Raw genomic sequence first — 22,640 nt, 5'->3', positions numbered from 1 at the left:
TTCGATGGTAGCAAAATCCTCCACAATTTGGTATTAGTGAAATATTTGTATACCGAGCTATTGATACATATAATGAAATCTCTGTTTGTAAAAGAAAAAGACCTAGCCGTCCACGTGGTGATCATACGAAAAAGGCGATCGAAGCCGTTAAGTAAAGAATTCTAAGAACACCTGTCCGAAAGCAAAATATTGTATCTCGGGGGATGAAGGTAGCACCTGGAACTATGTTGCATAAGAGATGCACTGGTAATTTTTAACGGACAATTTAAAATAGAATAGGGTGATAAAGTTAAAATAACTACTGAAGCAGTGCGCAAAAGGAGATCAAAGAAAATTATTATTTATGGATGAGAAAATTTTTACAATTAGTCAACTGACTACAGCGTAGGCATTATCTGACTTCAGTGATAGTTTGGTGGGGTGTTAGCTATGAAGGAGTGACTGACCCATATTTTTGTGGAAAGGCACAAACACAGCGGCACAAGTTTATAAAGATACCATTCTTGAGCAGAAAATTAAGCCCCTTAACAACCTCATATTCAATAACTGAAAGTAAGAATGATCCTTTCTGCAAGACTCGGCGCCGGGTCATCATTAAGGTCGATCCACCCAATCTTTATTAGATCAAACGTTCCCGACTTCATCAAAGTTGAAGACTGACCGTCATTTAGTCCTGTCCAGTCTTAATCCACTGGATGATGTTTTATGGTCAGTTTTAGAGAGTTCCTAAAACAATCCATACGATTGGAAGTGAAAGTAAATGAAATAAAATTTTACGAACAATAAAAAAAAATAGTTTTTCTTTGTTATAATATTTATTGCAAGACTAAGGGCCAGTCCTGGACAGCCTTACTTGCCAGACAAGCTATAATGTTTGAATTGTTCCCTATATTATTCTTAAAAAAATATTATTAAATTTTTCTTAAAAATATAAAAAATAATTATTTTGTATTTTCATCCTCTGTCTGTAATTGTTAGATTACTATCTAAAACTTTATTCGTAACCGATGAAACTGGCCCGTAAGTAATATGTAGCTACGAAACAGCTGCCAGCGACATAATAGAATAAATAATAATTATTTTTTTGCGTAAGAAAGATATTGCACTCGCTTTTTGTTGCAGAAAACACACATCACTATTTTCTTTAAATAGATCAAAATACATGGAAAAGTAATAGAGTTCCACTCTAAAAAATTACTTAGGAATTGTGTCGCTGAACATTTATGTTGCAAAAGGGTTGCAAATGCCTATTTTTTTTCTATTTCACATGTTCAATATTGATATAATTATAATCAAAAATATATGTTGTCAAATATAACCCTAGTGTTTTAATTACTTGTTACGAAATCATACTTTTTGTTTACGATTGTAATTTTGCTGTAGCTAATTAAAAGATGATGACAGTCGTGGCGCACGTTTACAAACGTACGACTGTAATCTGAACAGGTTGTGGGTTCAATTTCCACTCGGGGAAATGAAATGTTTAATATTTTAATCGGGACGCTCTAGTGACGAGGCAAAGCACGGCGTTAAGTTCCGCAACTCAACACCCAATTTCTCCTTGGACAAATCTATCCAAATAAAAATTTAAGAATCCATTTGATCTTGAAGATAAAACTCTACTAATAATAGCAACAAATAATTATAATAACAAACAGAAAGCCACTGGTTAGTTTTTGTTCCGTAGTAAAGCACTTGCGAAGCGACTGGAGTCAGTGACTAATGCGATTAGTGACTACCAAGCTAGGTAGGTAGGTACTCTGGATTGACTACCATTGTGGCCCGCGAGCCTGTAGTTGGACAGCCTGACGTTACATGGACTTCGATAGAATGATCATTGGTTCCAAATGGGTCCCTCCGTGGAAAATACCTTATACATGTAATTCAAACAAAAACAAAAACAGACATTCAAACTGAAAGTTTCATTATCATAGATTCATATTCTGTTAGTGTTATGCATGTTATTATTTTTTATATATATTTTGAAGTGTACAGGCACTGTTTTTACTCCTCATTATAGTATAAATTTATTAATTCCCTCAAGCGGGGACCGATCCCACAGCCATTACGTAAACAGTCACACGCCTGAGCCCGCGCGCTACAACGGCTACCAAAAAAAAATTGATTTTAAACACTTCTGTCCACGTTCCTATATTTACAAAAGCAATTAAAGGAACGCAATTTTCTATTATTAATTTTATCTATAAAAGCTGAACACGATCTATATATATATGGAAATTAAAATGTAATATTTGTACCAACAATTGTTAGGAAGAACAACAAATTTCTTGAATTACCTAAACAATTATCAAATTGGCATAAATTTATTGTCGTTGTGACCTAAGAGAAAGCGAAATCAAAATTTTCAGGAATAGTATACATAAATGAACATGTATATCTATTCGACCTATTTTTTAAAATGAATTTTTAATTATATAATATACTTAATGTTATTTTGAAATAATTACTGCACGCACTTATTTTATTTTCATATAAAGTTATAATTATCATAACTATAAAATATATAACATTTAAATATAACATTTAGGTAATTATAAGGAAGATCTGAATAAAAAACACCAGCACACTACACAGTACAATTATGAGAGAACAGAAATTGAACTCATAAAAAAAAATAGTATTCAGACATCGAGACAACCCTCGGTGGGTCACGCTGATAACCCCACGGCGGCTTCTCAGACCTTCGACTCGAGACACGTAAGCACTTCACCCCTGTGCCTCGTCCAAATCTATAAAGGCAACTGCCGCTCACCAAAGATACAGTACGTTTTCGATCTCCGCGGATGATGTTAATCATTTATGCGATTCACATCATAAAATATTAAACATCGCTTGCGATGACATTCGTTTAATAGTGTTGACTTCGATATTTAAATATCCCTCCAATTAACGCGCACGCGCGTCTCCTCTCCTTTGATTGGTTACGAATTGAACGGAATTAACAACATGAGTGCAACGCAAAACAGTGTCAGTGTCACTGTCAGTCGGGCGACTTGCAACAGCAAAGGAAGCATGATTGTCGTCTCTAACAGACTACCTTTTATACTAAAAAGAAATGAAAAAACTGGTGACTTGGAAAGAAAAGCCAGGTAAGATTCGTAGAAAGTGTTAAAAAATATTTTTATGATATACTTAGAACATTATTGTTATTTTATAAATAAGTTTTGCCGGACTAAAGTGTTTGTAATCAATCTGGAAGGGCATGGTAGAGTTAACGCGAGTATAAAAAGACCGGTTCTTATTTTTTATTTCATATATACTTAATATATAAACATATACAAATTTAAGCATTTAACTATATATTATTTGATGAATTTGATATAGCTCAATTATAAAATATATAACTTAAGTGCGACAATTTTAAATGTAATATTTTTAAATCACATCACATACGGCCGACGAGTCGTGGTCTCCCTGAAGAAGGCCCTGTCCCAGTGGCGTAGCTGGGGTATTTGCTGCCCGGTGCGGCTCGGGGAACTTGATGCCCCTTTTCTGTTGATGAGTTCAAAAAAAAAAAAACAAACTTATCGTCAACTTTAATCCCTCTTTTTTCTTGATGAGTTCTATAAAAAAACAAAGTGATCGTCAATGTTGACTTCTAAAAAAAAAAAAAACGTGATCATCGCCGTTGAGTTCTAAAAAACAAAGTAATCGTCGACTTTGATGCCCCTTTCCTTTTGATGCCCGGTGCGGCTTAAAGGACTTGATGCCCTTTAAAATGGTATAAAGTCTAAAAAACAAAGAAAAACACACTAATCGTCGACTTTGATGCCCTTTTCCTGTTGATGCCCGGTGCGACCGCACCGCTTGCACCCCCCTAGCTACGCCACTGCCCTGTCCTAATGTTGTTGTCCTGAAGTTGCCGACCGTACTTTCACGCATTACGTGATCTCGTGCGTTTCCCTAAATAATATTCGGGAAATTTGCAGCAAAAACTTACATGACCATTTTTCGCTCAGTTCAAAACAGGATATTGTAGAGTGCCTTTCGTTTTTTTAGAGATGTGCTTTCGCTTTTTAAGGGTGGCTTTCGTTTTTTTTTAGAAAAATGCATTTGATTTTTTTAAGGTATAATTGACACTAATTTAATTTATTTAGTTTTTTGAAAAATAGCGTACTGCGGAGAAACTTGTTCCGACCGACCAAATTTACAAGGCATTCCGAAAAAACGCGACATTTGTACGTACCGTGATATGTTTCGGGACACCGGGATACAGAAGCGAAAACCGGGAGAGTCCCGTTCAAAACGGGACGTATGGTCACGTTACGCATAACGTACGGCCACTGGCCATTAGTCATCATTTCATCAATAATAAATTAAGAGTCAATTTATTTCTAATATAAAATAATACGAGCATAATTAGTGTCATTTGTCATATCAAGGATTAAAGTATAATAAGATATACTCGTATTGAGTAATAAAGTGAAGAAGTCATGGAAAACTTAGTGTTCCATAGCTTTTATCTGATAAACGTATTATTAAACAAATATTAATTAAACAGACCTCGACCATGAAGCCAAGAAATATTTGTAGAAACATGTTATATATGTATATCAGTTCAATTTTATCATCATTTAACTGTGTAGTTAATATTATTAAAATAATTCAATATTAATAAGTAATAACATCTGTCTACAAATAATTAGGTTGACCCATAAATACATCTCGAAAATTTCTTTCTATCTGTCTCTCTTTCCGTGCTTAATTGAATATTATTACTTAACTTGAAATAACATAATTGCACATATGTGCACATAATCAGTGCTTGACCAAACATAATATGTACGAATACTTATTTATATCAGCCACTCGTTACTTATTGAATGCAAATGTAATAAATAGGTGCGTCGTTTAGTACTACAAACTGTTATTGATATACAATATACGGTATATTGTATATGTACTTAGACGCATTGGTAAAGCTCACTCGGATATTTCAACAGGAGCGAAGGTCAGGAACAAAATCAATATATTGTATGTATATAGTTAACATACGTTAAACTGTTACATTTTCCAAAAAAACTATTATATTTAAAAATTAAACGTAAAAAAAACAAAATAATTATTATTCTAGATTAAAGCAATTCTATAATATTAACCCACTTATTTACAATAACTATAACAGGACGCTTGTGTCACATTTTGCTATTAATTGTTATTAAACTATTATTTACAAAATTTAAAAATTTAAGAACTTAAGTAAGAAACGTAAGAATTAATTCTACAATTTAAGTTTCTAAAAAAAATGTTTTTTTCACTTTTACGTTCATCTGCTTAGAAGTTTCAATACCTTCGAACACAAGGTCATTACTATTAAAAAAGGTAAATATTTGCCTAAAAATAGCGGTAGCCACAGCCATCATTTTAGTTGTAGAAGGCTGAAGTGACGGCACGCCTTTGTATGCATTTATTCCGAAAGATTATGCCACTACAATGTGTTCCATTTAATCTGAAAATATTTTAATTTCTTAGTTTGTTTTTTTGTAATTTGGATGACAATAAAAGATCGAAAGAAGATGAGAAGGGTTAAGAGATGTATCTTGTAGTCAAAATAATATAAAAAAAGCTGATTAAATACCGACCTACTTAAATAATGCCTACTCTTTAACAAAAACAACAAACATCAACAAAATATGAACAAATTTTTGACCAAGATATTAAAAAATAAATATTTGATTTTAGTATACATACATATACAGCAAGAACACCTACGAGTACATATTGAAATCATTTTGTTTGCGATTTCAAACGTCTCTACATTTTATCGACGTCTAGTAATCGATCAATTATATTGGGGATATGTAATTGTTTTAAGCAGATTTTTTTTTTATTGATTTCATTTAGTTGGTAGTAGGTAGTAGATCAGGTGCTTACTACGTGTGAAATATTAATTAAATATAGCTACAGTTCGGGCTAGTTGTGGCCGCCCTCAAATTAAATTTTCTATACTTTTGGCGCATTGCTCATTCGGAAAGAAAATAATCAAAAAAGGGAAAAAATATTATCTGAATATGAGCTGTTATACCTCTCGTGCGATACTCAACTTGGATTGATAGTTAATGGATAATCGACATCAGTGGTCCCCTGTAGCAATTACATAGTTTTCCATAATTTTCCATCTTCTAATGCTAAATGTAAACTTTTTCACGTTGTATTTGTATCTTTTTATATATTTTTAAATAACCGAATGGATAATATTTTTGTATAGTATGTATATTGTATGTATATAATCAATATTAGGTACTACTGTAACTAAATATGTTTTTTCAATTAGGTAACATTATTTTTTAAACCAATAACATTTTCAAATCATATCTTAATCTATCGGTCTCCAAAAACTTTTTGTTTAACGGGCCATTGGTGAAACGAACTCAATTAGCACGCCTATCTAATATAAACAACCAACCAATAAAATTAATTATATGACTAAATATGAATGAGTCCAGTCGTGCCGCAGGGGTACAAGTATGTGACTAAACGCGACTGGTTGTGGGTTCGATCCCCACTATAGAAAACGAATATTTTTTAAAATTTATATTTTCATTTTTAACCGACTTCTGTAAAAAAATTCGACTGTATTTTTTTCTCACTGGTCGAGGTCGAGGCAAAGTGTGGCGTTGTGTTCCGCCATTCAACACGCAATGCCTCCGGAATTCGGTGGAAAGTGGGGAATGGAGTGTCTTAACACAAGGTTCCCTCCTTCTGCTTACCCTGCTGTGTGCGAGATATAGCGTGAAGCTTATTGAAATAAATAAATAAAATAACGAAACAAATATTCTTTAAACTATCTATATAAATACTTATAGATATTTATCATTGGTATAACATACGTTAAGTAAACCACAATAATTATTACGACCAGCATACTATGAAATATTTATAGTGCGATAGTGTATACTTACTTCCCAGCAAATAATAATTGTGTAGATACATATTTATAGAAACCTACATGCAAGGTACCATTTGCGTGAGAATTTTCATTATTATCTGTCTGTTAACGTCTTCCTAATTAATATTATTTATTCAAATAGAGACATAACAAATATTAATCGTCAATTCTTCAATTTTACAAATGTTTTTAAAAGCTTTTTTATTCTATTATAGTCGTAATTTTTATTATTATTATTGTAGTCTCTATTAACCTAATAACAACCTTCCTAGTGTATAAAGGACATTTAACATAAAATTTCATATTAAAATGGAAGGAAAAAGCGACCGGTATTTTTTTGCTGTTAGTATTTTTAATTGGCTTTTTTTTTCAAAAAGGAGGAGGATCTATATTCGTACACCGAACAAAAGTTTAAAAATATGCCTAGATATATTTAATATATTTTATGTAATCCTATTTGTTATAATAACATTTTTAATTTTAGCGCCGGTGGTCTTGTTACGGCTGTGGCACCAGTGGTGATTCGAGGCAGCGGCATTTGGGTAGGCTGGCCCGGGATTCATTTAGACAATGCCAATGAGAAGATTCCTGACCCGGATCCTAACGACAAGACCCCTACCGCTGGACTGTTATCTAGTAAGGTGAATAATAATTTATAATAATATTTTTTATATTTACATATGTGTCACATTTAACGAAGCAAGGTTGTTGATTTCATTTTCATCTTTGTTTATTCCGTTAACTTTAGCAAAATTGTATGTAGGGTGAATCATGGCATTAATAGCGCTTTAGATTTAATATATAAAGAAATAAAGATCCATAATTTAAGATCAAATGCGCACAATAAACTGACCTAACAATAACAAGAAAATTAATATATGATAATAATTGCTTAAGCAGAATAATATGCTTGAAAAATATTTGCAATTTGTTTTAAATTATTATATGAATTTTTCATTTATCTTTGTAATTCATAATTCATATCTAAGAACGTTCTGAGATATGAAAACTAGTTTTCTTTGTTGTACTCGATTCAAAGTACTACGAAGCGACGACAATATACAAGCTACTTTTATTTACTTGAAGCTTAAAGGATAGCTAAGTAAATTAAGTAAAAGGGTGAGATCGTTATAAAATAACAGCTCAGAATGTCCCTCTGCTGAGTACTTAACGCTATTAGAATAGTGGTCTGACCTTGCGCACTCGTGAGAGACATGACTATACGATAGAACAAATAATTACAATATGTTGACAATTTACGTAAAGTTACTTAACGCCTAAACTTACATAATAACTTATTATTGTTTGTGAAAATATTTCTAAGATAAACTTACAACTATTAACCTGTAATAGATAATCGAGGAAAAATATATTTTTTTCATATTATATGTTATGTTATTATACCTAATTGTTTATTAATAGAATCTAGTTATGAATATATTAAAAAAAAACTTACATGCTTTACACTGTATTCCGCACACAGCAGGGTAGACAGAGTACGCGCTTTACCTCGACACCAGAGCGAAGAAATGGAAATATAAATTTTAAATTTAAATAAATACTTCATCTCCCCGAGTGGAGACCGAACCCACAAACCAGTCCTACCAGTACCACTTTGTGCCTCTGCGCCACGACTGTCCTGAATATATTATATAAACTATAATATTATTATGTTAAATATTATCTACTACTAAATGTATTGCATTTGCAATATAACCAAGGTTGATTTATTTAATTTTTTTCTCTTTACTCATTTATATTTAAGTTTTTTATATTGATTGAAACAACATGGGATACGATACAACTCGTTTTCAAAATAATTTAATAGTCGTATGTCCTACAGAATTTTCTAATATAGACTGCTCTACATGGACTGCTCTACATTGTTTTTACTGTTTTATTAGATTTAAACCAAAAACCTGTAGGTATTGGGTTCAATAAGCATATTTCATCAAACAAATAACATATTCACTAGTATGATTATAAAAACAACGACATTTCACTAATATTCCCTAATGGATTATTACATTATAGGTATATATTATAAAGCTATTGACCGAAAACGTTAATTATTCATTTATATTTGATCGTCATAGCAGTCCTTATAATATTTTCGGTCTTATTAAAAATAAGTAGACAGAGAGAACCTAGTGTTAAGACACTCCTTTCCCCACTTTCCGCCCAATTTTTCAAGGCATTGCATGTTTATTGGCGGAACTCAACGCCAGGCTTTTGTCTTGGTGCCAGAGCGAAGAAATGAAAATATATAATAATTAATTCTCTTCAATAGGGATCAAATTCACTACCGTAGCGTTATAGTCACACACTTGGTCCCCTGCGCCACGATGGTCTCATTTATATATTTCTAATAAAAGTTATATTTTTATAATTGTTAATATTCTTTGTATGATTTTGTACCATGGTATTTTTCCACACTACGTAAATAGCAATACGGAAAAGTTGTTAGAAGTGATAATTACTCAGACTATTATCAGATAAGTAGGTATGCTTAAATGACCACTGTTAAGGTTTCAGCAAAAATGTTTTTCTTAATATTTGACGATACTTACATACATACATAGCTTCACGCCTTATCCCTTGCGGGGTATTCAGGGAGAACGGAGCACCAAATGCTACGGTCTCTACATACCTCTTTCGCCTCCTCCGCTGTCATCAACCTCTTCATACATGCCCTTCGGGGTATCCTCATGCTTTATACGTGACCTTCCTCCAGTATCTTTGATACTGTGTTTTCGAAGATAAACCGAGGTCTCCCCCTACCTCTTTTATCGCTCACTTTTCCATCATTGAAGAAGATGGTTTGATAGTTTGGGCAAGTCGAACGAATGAGTGATGAAAGAATGGCAAAAATTATCTTTGATATTTGATGATGATTTTTAGTAAAGTGTACTAAATATAAAACACGTAATTAGCATAATTATAAATAAATATATCTACTACAATACGAATGTGTCTTTTTCTATTTATGGAGAAAATTTAAACACAGAACTTAATTCTTTACCAATCTCAAATATTAATGATATAGGTAGGTAGTTATATACAAATACTTTATATAAATTAAAATAAAAACAAACATGCTTTTGTAGTGAATAGTTACCGCATGGACAACATAAACTTACATTGTAGCATAATGACATGATGGTTATCATAGGAAAAAAAACCTTGTGCTGCATTTGTCATTTTTCCTAACACTTACCAGTGATTGCTGCCATATGGCATTAATATAATGTTTATTTTTAATACGAGTAAGCAAATAACCCCAAGAAGTTTTACATTTTGTATTGTTCATATTCTTCTGTTAAAAGAAAATAATTGTAGATAGAAAATTGTATGATATAATGTTAAGTGAAATCTATGCCCGAATAAGAAACAAACTAATTATGTGTTTCTATCTTTTTTTAAGAAACTTTTACCTCTACTAATTTATAATTATATAATAATCATATTTTTAATTGTAATAGTAAATTGTTTTTACAGATTGTAGCAATTCACGCTGAACCAAAATTATTTGATAGCTACTACAATGGTTGCTGTAATGGAACATTCTGGCCCTTGTTCCACTCTATGCCTGACCGCGCCACTTTCATCGCAAACCACTGGCGAGCTTACATTAAGATTAACGAGGAATTTGCAGAAAAAACTATACATGCCCTAAAACTGCTAAAAGATAGTAAAGAGAAAAATGGCAATTCCCCGCCAATTATATGGGTACATGATTATCATCTTATGTTAGCAGCAAATTGGATTCGCCAGAAAGCGGAAGAAGATGAATTAAGATGCAAACTAGCATTTTTCTTACATATTCCGTTTCCACCATGGGACATTTTCAGACTTTTCCCTTGGTCTGATGAGGTTTTGCAGGGCATTTTAGGTAAGTTGATAAAAATGATAGTTTACAATATACATACGAGATATCGTATAAAAACACCAAATGTATTTTATACATCAATTTAAATTATTCTTATTGTTGCCCCAGGTTGTGACATGGTCGGCTTCCATATAACAGACTACTGCTTGAACTTCATAGACTGTTGCCAAAGAAATCTTGGGTGTCGTGTTGACAGAAAAAATCTATTAGTTGAATTGGGTGGTCGGACTATTTGTGTCCGACCGTTACCCATAGGAGTTCCCTTCGATAGATTTGTATCACTGGCTCAAAACGCAAAACCAGTGATATCGACGAGCCAAAAAGTAATACTCGGAGTCGATAGATTAGATTACACTAAAGGTCTGGTGCACCGTCTGAAAGCATTCGAAAGGCTACTAGAGAAATATCCTGAGCACATTGAGAAAGTTATACTATTACAAATATCAGTACCCTCTAGAACAGATGTAAAGGAATATCAAGATTTAAAGGAAGAAATGGATCAACTAGTTGGAAGGATTAACGGACGATTTACAACACCAAATTGGTCGCCTATTAGGTAATATTATAAAATACGACTGTACATAATTTATATAAAACTAAATTCAAGGAATCTTCCTCTTAAGTATTATTTAATCTTAGCGTTTCCGTTATTTATCCATATTATTTATTTATTTATTTATTCGGTTTTCTAATTACCTAATGCCTGCACTTCAAGGTACATCTACGGATGTGTGGGTCAAGACGAGCTGGCTGCGTTTTACCGTGACGCAGCAGTGGCGCTCGTAACACCGTTACGCGACGGCATGAACCTTGTGGCTAAGGAATTCGTCGCTTGTCAAATTAATAAACCCCCCGGTGTCCTTATCGTGTCTCCCTTCGCTGGCGCCGGGGAAATGATGCACGAGGCCCTTATATGCAACCCTTATGAACTAGATGATGCAGCTGAAGTTATACACAGGTGAGATTTTCATATTAATAAAAGTAATTTTATTATATTATTAGTCACTAAGATTTCAATAATTTATTTAGGCGAATATTTGCTATGCTTGTTAAAGAATACATTTTTTGTTTAAAATGTTTAAAAAAAAAAACTTAATAAAAAATTTAGTTTTATATACTTCACTAGCGGACCCGGACGCGGCTACGCCTGCTTGAAATATAAGAATATAATTTCTATAGAAATATAATTTCAATCTAGATGAAATGCTAAAAGAGACTATTATATTTATTTTCATAAGGATGAATATCAAAATGACGCGGTAACGAACGCGGTCGCGTAGCGACGACGGTTGTTATTAACATGGCAGAATAAATTGCATGTCAAATTAGAAAGTATTTTAATTTATTAGTATATATGTGTAATGTAATGTTATATAGCCTATAGCACTTCTGAAGAATGCAGCTTTCATACAAAACAAAGACAAAGTAAATCGATCCAGTAGATCCAGAGATCTTAGCGTTCAAACAAACAAACAAACTCTTCCGCTTTATTATATTAGTATAGATTATTTTTAATTAAGTAACCGTCAGAACTCTCTTTCAGAGCGCTCATAATGCCAGAGGATGAGCGCACAGTACGTATGAACCACTTACGCCATCGGGAACAGCAAAACGACGTGGACAGCTGGATGATGGCCTTCCTCAAGGCCATGGACTCTCTGGAAGAGGAAGCGGACGATATTGGAGCTACATCCATGCAGCCAGTTACTATTGATGACTTCGATGAATACCTTTCTAAGTAAGTTTGTCTTGTAATTTACAAAACCATGGCAGATGCCGTAACACTGTGTGTAAACATTTAAAGCATTAGCATTAGGGCTTAATGTAATTGTATTTTTATGTGCATAGTTGCTAACAAAAATATCGACACGATAGAAATAACAATGATTCTAATTAATAACCAATTCCAATATATAACAGGTACATAGGCTATGCGCAAAAGCTAGCCTTGCTACTGGATTACGACGGCACGCTGGCGCCCATCGCACCGCACCCCGACCTGGCGACACTACCGTTGGAGACCAAACACACGCTGCAACGCCTGTCCAATATGCCCGACGTCTATATCGCCATTGTCTCAGGGCGGAATGTTAATAATGTTAAGGAAATGGTAAGTTCCATTTTTCTATTTTTGAATAAACGTAGTACACAAAGGCCGTTGTCTCATGGCCGCCTTGATGTTAGGCTTTCTGAACTTATGAAAAATTAAGTTGAATAACACATTACTAAAACATTCTTTTTAATACCTTGTAAAGACACTCCTTCCTACGCTTCGTTAATTCTTGGGAGAATGACATAACTATAAATAATAATCCAAAAAACTTAAGGCTTGGACTATATTGTGTAGAAAACCAAGTAAAAAAATTGAAGGCTGATCAAACCCATAATAACATAGATAGTTGAATATAAGCCAATGAAGTAAAATGATGAAAACATAAATAAAGCTTGCTTAGTAATAAGACGTCTATTAATAAGCAATACGAGTATGTCTAATATAACAAAGAAATTGTTGCGTCCTATATAGTGATGCAAATGCCCCCAAATATACAGTCATGTGGGTCGGCTAGATAACGTACACACAACTAAAAATGATCATTACGCCAAATGTATGCAAAACAATGAACTCGTTTAACTTTAATTATTTATACTTTATCGTTGTTGATTCAACCTCAAATATTATTTGTAAGTAGGTATCTGCTATGTATATTTTGTACCGCCCTAACTTTTTCCTCATAAAGGCTATCGTCTAATAAAAAAAATAAACATCATAAGCACCTATTGCATTTAATTTATAATGACTTGTGTATGAATGCTATGAAAATTATAAAATCGAAATATGTAATTTCTAAAGACAAAGGCAAAAATGTGTTACATTTTCTTTAAGAAAGATTTTTATTTTATCGCAATTTTTTCTAGTCGGAAATAATTTTGTAGGTACATATAAAAAGTAATTTGTAACAACGCGTCAAAAAAAGATTAGGTTCTTAGACTTCAATTTAAACAACCTATCTTGTTACATTTAAGAACATTATATACTTATGTATATTTAAGTTATTAAACTCAGATAAACTCATCACTATTCCTTACAGTTCATAAGGTCGTGCTCCAAATCGATGTATCTTGTATTGCAGGCTTATTTATATCTGCTCCACCAGTAATTAAGATTTGGCATACCCAATTTCACTCGTAACAATGATCATAATGTCCAATAGAATAGCCATATCTTGTATGTTTATGTCAGTTGTATGTTACAGTCATATTATAATATACTTATTTTGATTTCTATCTTCGATGCTTCAATTTTTAAGAAGACCCTGTGATAAGTCGCTCCTTTGTTTCCTTTCTATTCAGATAAATTAATTGATTATATTAAATGGTGCAAATCTTCTTTATTTTTTTCTCTTTATATTTTATTTTATCAATTAAATCTTTTCCTTGACGTCACATAATGCATCACTAACTTTTTTGCAAAATAAATTGTGCTTAAAATAATCATTACAAACTTACATTTAAGCAAATTTTATACAAATCGAGTGCATACACACGTGACATTGGTAAGGAACCTTCGGTGAGTGAGACCAACTCGCACTTGACCGTTTTTCTTTTGTTTTATTCTAATGTTAAGTGTATGTTTTATCTATAAAGTCGCATCTTATTTATTTAATTCATTCATGGAAATCAGAGTGCAGGAACACTTAGAAGATAAAGACTTGGCCTCAACAGTTTGCAATAATAAATATTATCTCTAAACTTTGACCGTCATTATCGTGTCGAATAAAAATATTTTAGTAAACTATACATGGTCAATATCCCAGCTCTAACCCGGTCTTGATATCTTTGTCGAGTGTTGCGTAATAGTTGTAGAGGCCGGACCGAACGTCATTCTGTTTACATTTTATTTACCATGCATACTCGTTGCTTGCATGCGCAATTGTTTTTTTATTTATTCTGTATATATTGTTTTAATATGAATATTTGATTTTCAGGTTGGAATTGAAGGCATTACTTACGCTGGTAACCATGGGTTAGAAATTTTACACCCTGATGGAAGCAAATTTGTCCATCCTATGCCCATGGAGTTACAAGATAAAGTTGTGGAACTATTGAAGTCTTTGCAAGAACAGGTACATTTTTTTTAAGTATCATAATCATTTTCCAATTAGTTTTGTCATAGATAAGAATATTTCATTGAAGAATATTCGGGAACAAAGAAAATAAGTATTGTAGATAAAAACTGGGATAGATGCCTCAGTGGAGTACATCCCCACTTTTTAAAAAACTGTGATTTTGTCGCGGTAAATACGTTATAGTTACACGCGTGTATAGCGCTAATACAGCGTTAAGCTAAAATATATTAACTTTAAACAGAAATCGTTGGTCTTACAAACTTCAACCTTAACTTCTGTTTAAACATTTAATTCTGTTAAAACTAAAAATTAAGTGTGGTACAAAAGGTGTGTAGAGACGGCGCGTGGGTAGAGAACAAGGGTGCTCTGCTAACATTCCACTTCCGCGAGACGCCGGTCGCCAAGCGCGCGGCGCTGGAGGACACCGCGCGCCGCCTCATCGCCGCCGCGGGGTTCACGCCCGCTCCCGCGCACTGCGCCATCGAGGCGCGCCCGCCCGTGGAGTGGAACAAGGGTAACTTACTTCATTATTATTCCCCACCTTGCACTTTCATTCCGAATCCGACTTATTATTTATGAAAATTAGGAAATATATTTGTATATGTATATTTAATTTATTTAAAGGTAAGCTTAATAAAAAGGGCCAATTTCGATTTATCCCGCAAAAAATTATTACATAAATGATATTTTTCACGTTTCACTTGTATTTCACGATAATTATAATGTTATGGTTGCATATAAGAAGGTTATAGGTAAAATATAACATAAACCACAAATATGTATTTAGCCATTTATTTTTATTAAATTGTTATATTGATATTTTGTATTTATCCTGCATTATATTATATATTAAAAAATATGACTATCAGTTAATTCGGCTCATGACGACCGTCTTAATGCATTGACGTATACGTATTATCGCTGAGGTCACAGGTTTAGATCCCGTTCGCGGCGAATGATATTATTAACGGTATAAATATACAAACAGTGAACGTACCAATTATATTAAATTCAAACATAAGGTATGCCATTTTCACGTTTTCATAGCTTTTAATATTATTATTAATAAAATGTTAAAAACTTACCAACAATTTAATATGAAACCTACTAGTCAACAGCAAAGTAAACGTCACGAACCATAACTGTCTGTTTAATTTACGTGCACTTTAAAATGTTTACTTACGTATTTACATTATTCGAAATAAATTCTGCTTTCATAACATTTACAATACAAGTATAATAATAAAATAAAAAACATCCATTTTGTAGCACGCCCCACCAAGACCCAATTTTTCTTTTTTTCAAATTTCAATTATCAATGGCTGCCAGTAACTTATGGTTTTAAACATATATGTACACATTTTAGTTATATTTTCTTTATTACTTATATGAAATTTAATATATTAAATTTATTTTTCATTAATAAATGATTTATAATAAATTATATAAGTATTCATGTAAGTACATAAGGTATATATTTATTGTATTGTTACATTGCGCCACTTCAGTCTAAAAAGTTCTGTTTAAAAACTAAAATATTTTTATTCTTTAAATACTTATCATAGGTAAGGATATGTGCAAAGAAAGTAGAAATTTAATATTATATTGTTATAGGTCGTGCATCCATCTACATTTTAAGGACGGCATTCGGCTTGGACTGGAGCGAGCGTATCAAGATTATTTACGCAGGTGATGACGTCACTGATGAAGACGCTATGTTGGTAAGGATTATTTTTAATGATTATGATATTTATTTTATACTACTTATTATGTATTGTACATGCATTACATGTGACATACTGTGTGACACACCACCCAATTGGTTAAGAAATTGAACTTATCTATGACTAGCTACAACCGAAGCATATATAATTTATAACTTCACGCAAGATACACTTGCATATAGCAGATAGACCGAGGAAACCTACTGTTAAGACGCTCCATTACCCACTGTCCACCCAATTTCCAAGACATTAGTCGTGTATAGTGCAAAGAGTTCATATACATAGAGTAAGGTTGCCAGCCTGAAATGTGTCCATCGGAAAAAAAAACAAATGAGTCTACCTATTTTTTTTGTAAAGAAAAAAGAGAGACTAATAGGTAGGGTAATATTTATAAAAAGTATGGATCTCTCATCTTCCCTTTTTATTATTTGTTGGATATTTGCACTCAATGGCCTTCTTTTAGTTCTATTCTATGTATAATAACTCTATGGTAGAATGGCGAGCATCGCCCTTTTTCTAATTAACAGAGCGAAGAAAATTAAAACAATTCATTTCCCCAAGTGGGAATCGAACCCACACTTCGCTTTTACTTTGCCGCTGCAGCACGATGATTTCTAATTATTATTTTAATATAATTATTACAGGCACTCAAGGGTATGGCGGCAACATTCCGTATAGCATCATCGAATATAACAAAAACATCAGCAGAGAAGCGGCTGTCTTCCACTGATTCAGTACTGGCTATGCTCAAGTGGGTGGAGCGACATTTCTCACGACGCAAACCTCGTGCTAACTCCCTCACATACAATAAAAGGATCACCAGAGATACTATACAAATGCATATGTCATATCAAATGCCCACACGATCCCCAATAAGGACACCCCCACGCACCCCTGACAAGGCATCTAGCGGGTCTGATTCAAGTTAATTTTAGTTCAACTCTTTTCATCATAGTCTCAAGCATGACCTACAATAAGAGAATCGCTAGATATTATATTAATTAGTCCAACTTTTTAAATTGGGTAAACCACATACCTATCGTCCTCTTAGTGATTTTAATATATATTGACATAATTCAGGAAGCTGTAGGTGCAATGTATGCTTTCGGCATTTATCTTATTTTCATTATATCATTAATGGAATTTGATATGTAAAATTTTCGTACTGATTGATTTAAGTGAGCCATTTACTAAAGTATTTATTTTGTATATTAAATGTAATGTTTTCTTCAAATGGTCACAAAATTTTAATTGAACGGCTGGACCGACATCATTCAAAAATAATGGTAAAGTACTAACAATATTAATGGTGAAATGTAAAAAAATAATTGAATCATAAAGAAGCAAATAAAGCAAACTCCATTCAAATCAATGTTTGAAAAATGGTGAAAACAAAGGTGAAGTTTTAGAAAACAAAATAATCACTTAATGATAAGACAAAAAAAAATAAAAAAATGGATATATAGTATTTATTTAATATTTAATGGAAATTGTTGTATTCGCTTCCATATGATTCAATAATACAATCATGTAGTGGCACTCAATAATATATAAATGCTTAAAAAATATCGTATTTTAAATACTTTATTAATTTAACAAGAAAACAATAAAAAAGTAGTTTTTGTTGTAGTTTTGCATTATTGATGTGATAGAGTAGTGATATTTTATTTAAGGCTGTATACAAAAAAATATACCAAATATATTATAATTTTATTATCTATATTTAAAACTTCCAGAATTTCTTCTGGTTTTAATAAATATTGGGTTAGATACATATTATGTTATTTGTACATCAATACTCATATAAACTTGAAAAGATAATCAAAATGTTTGAATTTCCATAATATTTGTTTTATATTTAAGTGATAATATCAATTGTATGGAAGAAAACCAAGCAGCCATACATTATCTATACAAAGATAACAATTAGTTTAAGATAGTGCATATAAAACTTAATTTATTGAAATATTGTATTATAATACATATATTGCACGAAGATACTTTTTGCACAATTTGAATTAAATGTTACTTTCATTAGTAAATAAGTCTGAAAAGTTTTTATTCATGTTGAAATGTGTCAGTGTTATTGAAAAACACGTTTATATGAAAATATTTCATAATTAATTTTAATGAAATACAAAATAAATTGCTTATTTGAAATTTTTATAACATAACTTGAGATATTGAAGTTGTAAATAATGCATGCATGCAAGTGTGCACAAAAAATGCAACTGCATACTATTATTTAGTATCAGACAGCTCTTGTCCGTTAGTAATTCTGACTTATATTTAAATCATGTATAAAAAAAAAATAATGAGCTTTTAATACATTTCAATATCTCATTAATATTGTCAACTTAATTCCAGAATAGACTATTTGTCTTACTGTATAACTCGAATTACCATAACATAGGTACATATTTTAGATACATTTATGTTTTTAAATAAAAAAAAGGACAGAAAATGGTTTTTTATTAAGGATATAACTAAACTATATACAAAAGTTTGACATCTATAACTAATAATATAAATAATTAGTTTTTAGTGGAATGTCAAAAACATTGACAATTACATATTGTATTAGTATTTATTATACATTTTTAACATCAGTTTGTTTAATAAACCATCGGTTAAAAGAAGTGTAAGTTTAACATGTTTTTTAAAAAGACATAATAAACAGATAGAAATCCGGATTGTATATTGAAATTATTATTTTCTTTACACATGAATTGATTTGATTGTAAATTATGACACTAATTATGTATTGAACCAACAATATTTTCTTCCCTAATCAACTTTTAATATCGTCATTTAAAATTGATAGTGTAAATAAGAAATGACAAAGTTTTTACATTTAAAAATAATATATAGGTAAAAAAGTTTACAAAATTTCGTTAATAGTGCGTTTATAGCGTTAAAAGCTTTTTTTAGCATCATGCAGTATCTCGCATATAGCGGGATAGGCAGAGTGAACCTAATGTTGAGACACTCTGTTTCCCTTGCACTGCCCAATATTTGAAGTTTTAATAGCGGAAACGCCACGTCGTGTTTAATTTTGTTACCCGAGCGAAGAAATCAAAATTATTCATCCCCCAAGCAGGAATCGTACCCACAACCCTCACGTTTACAGTCAAACCTGTGCCGCTGCGCCACGACGGTTTCAATGCGAAATAATAATATAGTCTTACACTTAATAATATTAAATATTAATATATTCACATATTAAACTAATTAGTTTGTATCACAATGTGTAACCTAAACATTGCTGTGTGAGACAACAAGCCAAGAAAGTATGAAATAAAACAAACATATTGGGAATACTGCAAGACCTTTTTTACCTTCTGGCTGACTGTCTCCAAGGAATTTAGTGGCGGCTGAAATAAAAAATATTGCTTTAACTTTATTAATTTTTTTTGCTTTGCTTTATATCCTGAATAGCAGTGTAGGCAGAAATAACATAGTGCTAAGTCACTCAGTTCTCCTTGCACTATACAATTTTCGATACATTGCTTGTTGAGTAGTGGGTCTCAATACTGTGCACTGTCTAGTTACCAAAACGAAAAAATTAAAATATTTAATCATCCAGAGTGAAAGTCGAACCCACAACTGTCGCGATTATAGTTGTTTATTACCATAAATACTAAACACATGTTCAAGGCTATAATGCACAAATAATTTTACTACAATTACTATAATATTATGATAATTTCACCCCCCTTCTGATCTTGTCAAACCTCACAATTAACTAATTGGGGCGGCTGACCCCAATTAGCCATCCCAATTAGCTAGGGGGGTACCATCACATTCTATTTTCTTTCAATTCATTCCTCGAAATTATTAAATTAAAACAGCAGTAGAAAATATTTTTGTTTACAGATTCTTTTGTATATAGATATTCCCAACACAACCCAACACATCAACTCTTTCTCCTTAACATATAACATTATTTATGGATGGCCACTAAGAAAAAAAAAACTTACCAAAAGTAGCCCAAGCGAAGCCAAACATTGATATGACTAGACGAAGGAAGAATAAAAATGCATTCTGAGTGGTGAACAATATCATTCTGCAGATAATTAGGGCCAGAGCTATTGGGAACAAGCAGTAGCCTAGTACACAAACTGATTGGAAGAATGATCTGAAATCATAAACAATATCTGAATAATGTTGCTTATTTTTTAAGCTTTACACAACATTGGTTCTGATTTGAGACAATGGACCATGTAGATTGATCTCCATTCAGGGGATGAACTATTTTCATTTCCTCTGATAAGCAAAGAAAAGTCAGAAGAGCTGTCACTTAATACTCAACACCTCTCTTTTAATTAAGCTTTACATTTTTTTCCATATAGGTTGGGCAGAGTGAAATCTAGTTTTAAGACACTCAATATTCCACATTAAGTCCAACATTTCAATATATTGTATTTCAATATATTGTTGAGTTGCACTCTTTGTTGTACTAGAAGCAGGAATGACATTCCTCCAAGAGGCCATCAATCCCACGAAACAAATATTGCTTTAAATTTAAATAAATCTAAAAGCTAACTTTAAATAATTACATACATGTTTCCTCCCAGTAACTTTGAGTTTAAAGTGACAACAGCTGCCCCAATCCATACTAAAACAAAAACTTCAGCAAATTCTGGTCCACCATCATTTGTGTTATCAGCTCTTTCTGATCCTTGAAGTACAGTTGCCATAAAAGTGCACAGTAGCAAAGGACCCCATAGATCCCCTGAAATTATAATAAATGTCTTTTATTTCTTTTCACTTTAAAATTTATTTCATTTCTGGCATTCTGGCGGTCTTCCACACCAAGTAATAACAAAGTAATTCTTATGTCTATAAATAAAAAAACACTGCTCTGAATAATGATACTCACATTCTTTCAATAAACTAGTTTTTTCTCTAGGAATCAGAACATGATAAAATTTATTTCCAACAGCTCTTAAGTCCCGAAGCTACAAAAAAAATTAAAATTGTGAGAGAAATGTATCAAACAATGTAACTGTTATTTAAACATATTATAAATATACTATTGCTTGAAGTGATAGAAATTAATTACAATTATACATATTATAAACAAAAAAATCATACAAATGTTTCCTTTATCGGTTCATCCAAAGTGTTAAATTCCATACTATCGCCAGTGGGCATACCTCGGCCTGGTACATTCATTTCTCCCTCAACAACTCCCACATCACCCGCAGGGAACATCTAAAACATATCCTTAATTTAAAATAAGTAACAAAAAAGCCACCTTTAGAAATCAATTTTGAAAATATATACGGAATTAAAATATTTCTTCCTAGTTTAAACATAAATAAATAAATTTGCATGACTCACTAGTTAACTTACATCGTATTTTGTGTCGAAGCTAGACATTATTCAATTAATATTATACAATGCGTTAACTATTTATGAAAAACATAAAATAAAAATAAAGTTTAATCTATAATAAATTCCAATTTCCAACACATCAAATACCTCAATTTCTGTAAGTCAAACTCAAAATCTTGATCATTCAATACCAATTTGACATTAAAATTTATTATCTATATAGTGTAAGGTGTACAAAATAATAATTGCAACTAACATACATAGTTACATAATATTATGGTAATTATGTTTAGTTATAAAACTATTATTTTTTTCAGTTAATTATTTTTTTCTATAAACTTAAAGCAAAATTATTAGTCATTTTAAAAATATTTTAATTATTAAATTATTATTTTTTATATGAATACAATATCACTTTAATTATATAAAATGCACTTTCATTTAATCCATTCCATTTATTATATTTCAAATATTTCTTATACTCTTTACTTAACTCTTTTTTAGTCCTATTCGGAATCAATCAATAAGGTCTCCTTATAAAAGTTGACATACTTAAGGACATATTTGCTATATTCTGTTGTACTATGCAAATATTTGAAATTTTGAGTAATTTTAAAGTATTTTTTTTATTAACTTGGCCTACTTCAATT

At 31.8% G+C, this 22,640-nt stretch overlaps 2 protein-coding genes across 2 annotated transcripts; one reads left to right on the top strand and one right to left on the bottom strand.

Annotated features, from left to right (window-relative positions):
- Window positions 1-2,821: 2,821 nt before the first annotated feature.
- Window positions 2,822-18,105, top strand: Tps1 (Trehalose-6-phosphate synthase 1). Its single transcript, XM_085202568.1, has 11 exons — window positions 2,822-3,110; window positions 7,395-7,551; window positions 10,409-10,802; window positions 10,908-11,355; window positions 11,515-11,757; window positions 12,343-12,537; window positions 12,720-12,909; window positions 14,786-14,923; window positions 15,254-15,440; window positions 16,541-16,647; window positions 17,295-18,105. Exons 1-11 carry the CDS (start codon window positions 2,968-2,970, stop codon window positions 17,577-17,579), a joined length of 2,487 nt encoding a protein of 828 aa, XP_085058694.1. The 5' UTR covers window positions 2,822-2,967; the 3' UTR covers window positions 17,580-18,105.
- A 247-nt stretch (window positions 18,106-18,352) lies between these two features.
- On the bottom strand, window positions 18,353-22,166 carry LOC146528933 (protein YIPF6). Its single transcript, XM_085202569.1, has 6 exons — window positions 22,009-22,166; window positions 21,748-21,867; window positions 21,533-21,611; window positions 21,214-21,385; window positions 20,631-20,788; window positions 18,353-20,024 (listed from the first exon to the last, which is right to left on the bottom strand). Exons 1-6 carry the CDS (start codon window positions 22,033-22,035, stop codon window positions 19,906-19,908), a joined length of 675 nt encoding a protein of 224 aa, XP_085058695.1. The 5' UTR covers window positions 22,036-22,166; the 3' UTR covers window positions 18,353-19,905.
- Between the last annotated feature and the right edge of the window lie 474 nt (window positions 22,167-22,640).

Source organism: Heliconius melpomene, chromosome 19 (genome assembly GCF_056956725.1).
Source record: "Heliconius melpomene rosina isolate 202511_hmr_F chromosome 19, ASM5695672v1, whole genome shotgun sequence".
In the NCBI taxonomy this organism is placed as follows: Eukaryota; Metazoa; Arthropoda; class Insecta; order Lepidoptera; family Nymphalidae; genus Heliconius; species Heliconius melpomene.
This window is presented reverse-complemented; position numbering and strand designations above follow the sequence as displayed.

Coding starts and splice junctions, on each gene's coding strand:
- LOC146528933 (XM_085202569.1), bottom strand. CDS start 22,035: ATGTCTAGCTTCGACACAAAATACGAT. Junction 21,868..22,008: donor GCTTCGACACAAAATACGAT/GTAAGTTAACTA, acceptor GATATGTTTTAG/ATGTTCCCTGCGGGTGATGT. Junction 20,025..20,630: donor CTTCGCTTGGGCTACTTTTG/GTAAGTTTTTTT, acceptor TTTTTATTTCAG/CCGCCACTAAATTCCTTGGA.
- Tps1 (XM_085202568.1), top strand. CDS start 2,968: ATGAGTGCAACGCAAAACAGTGTCAGTGTCACTGTCAGTCGGGCGACT. Junction 3,111..7,394: donor GACTTGGAAAGAAAAGCCAG/GTAAGATTCGTA, acceptor TTTTAATTTTAG/CGCCGGTGGTCTTGTTACGG. Junction 12,910..14,785: donor TTAATAATGTTAAGGAAATG/GTAAGTTCCATT, acceptor TTTGATTTTCAG/GTTGGAATTGAAGGCATTAC.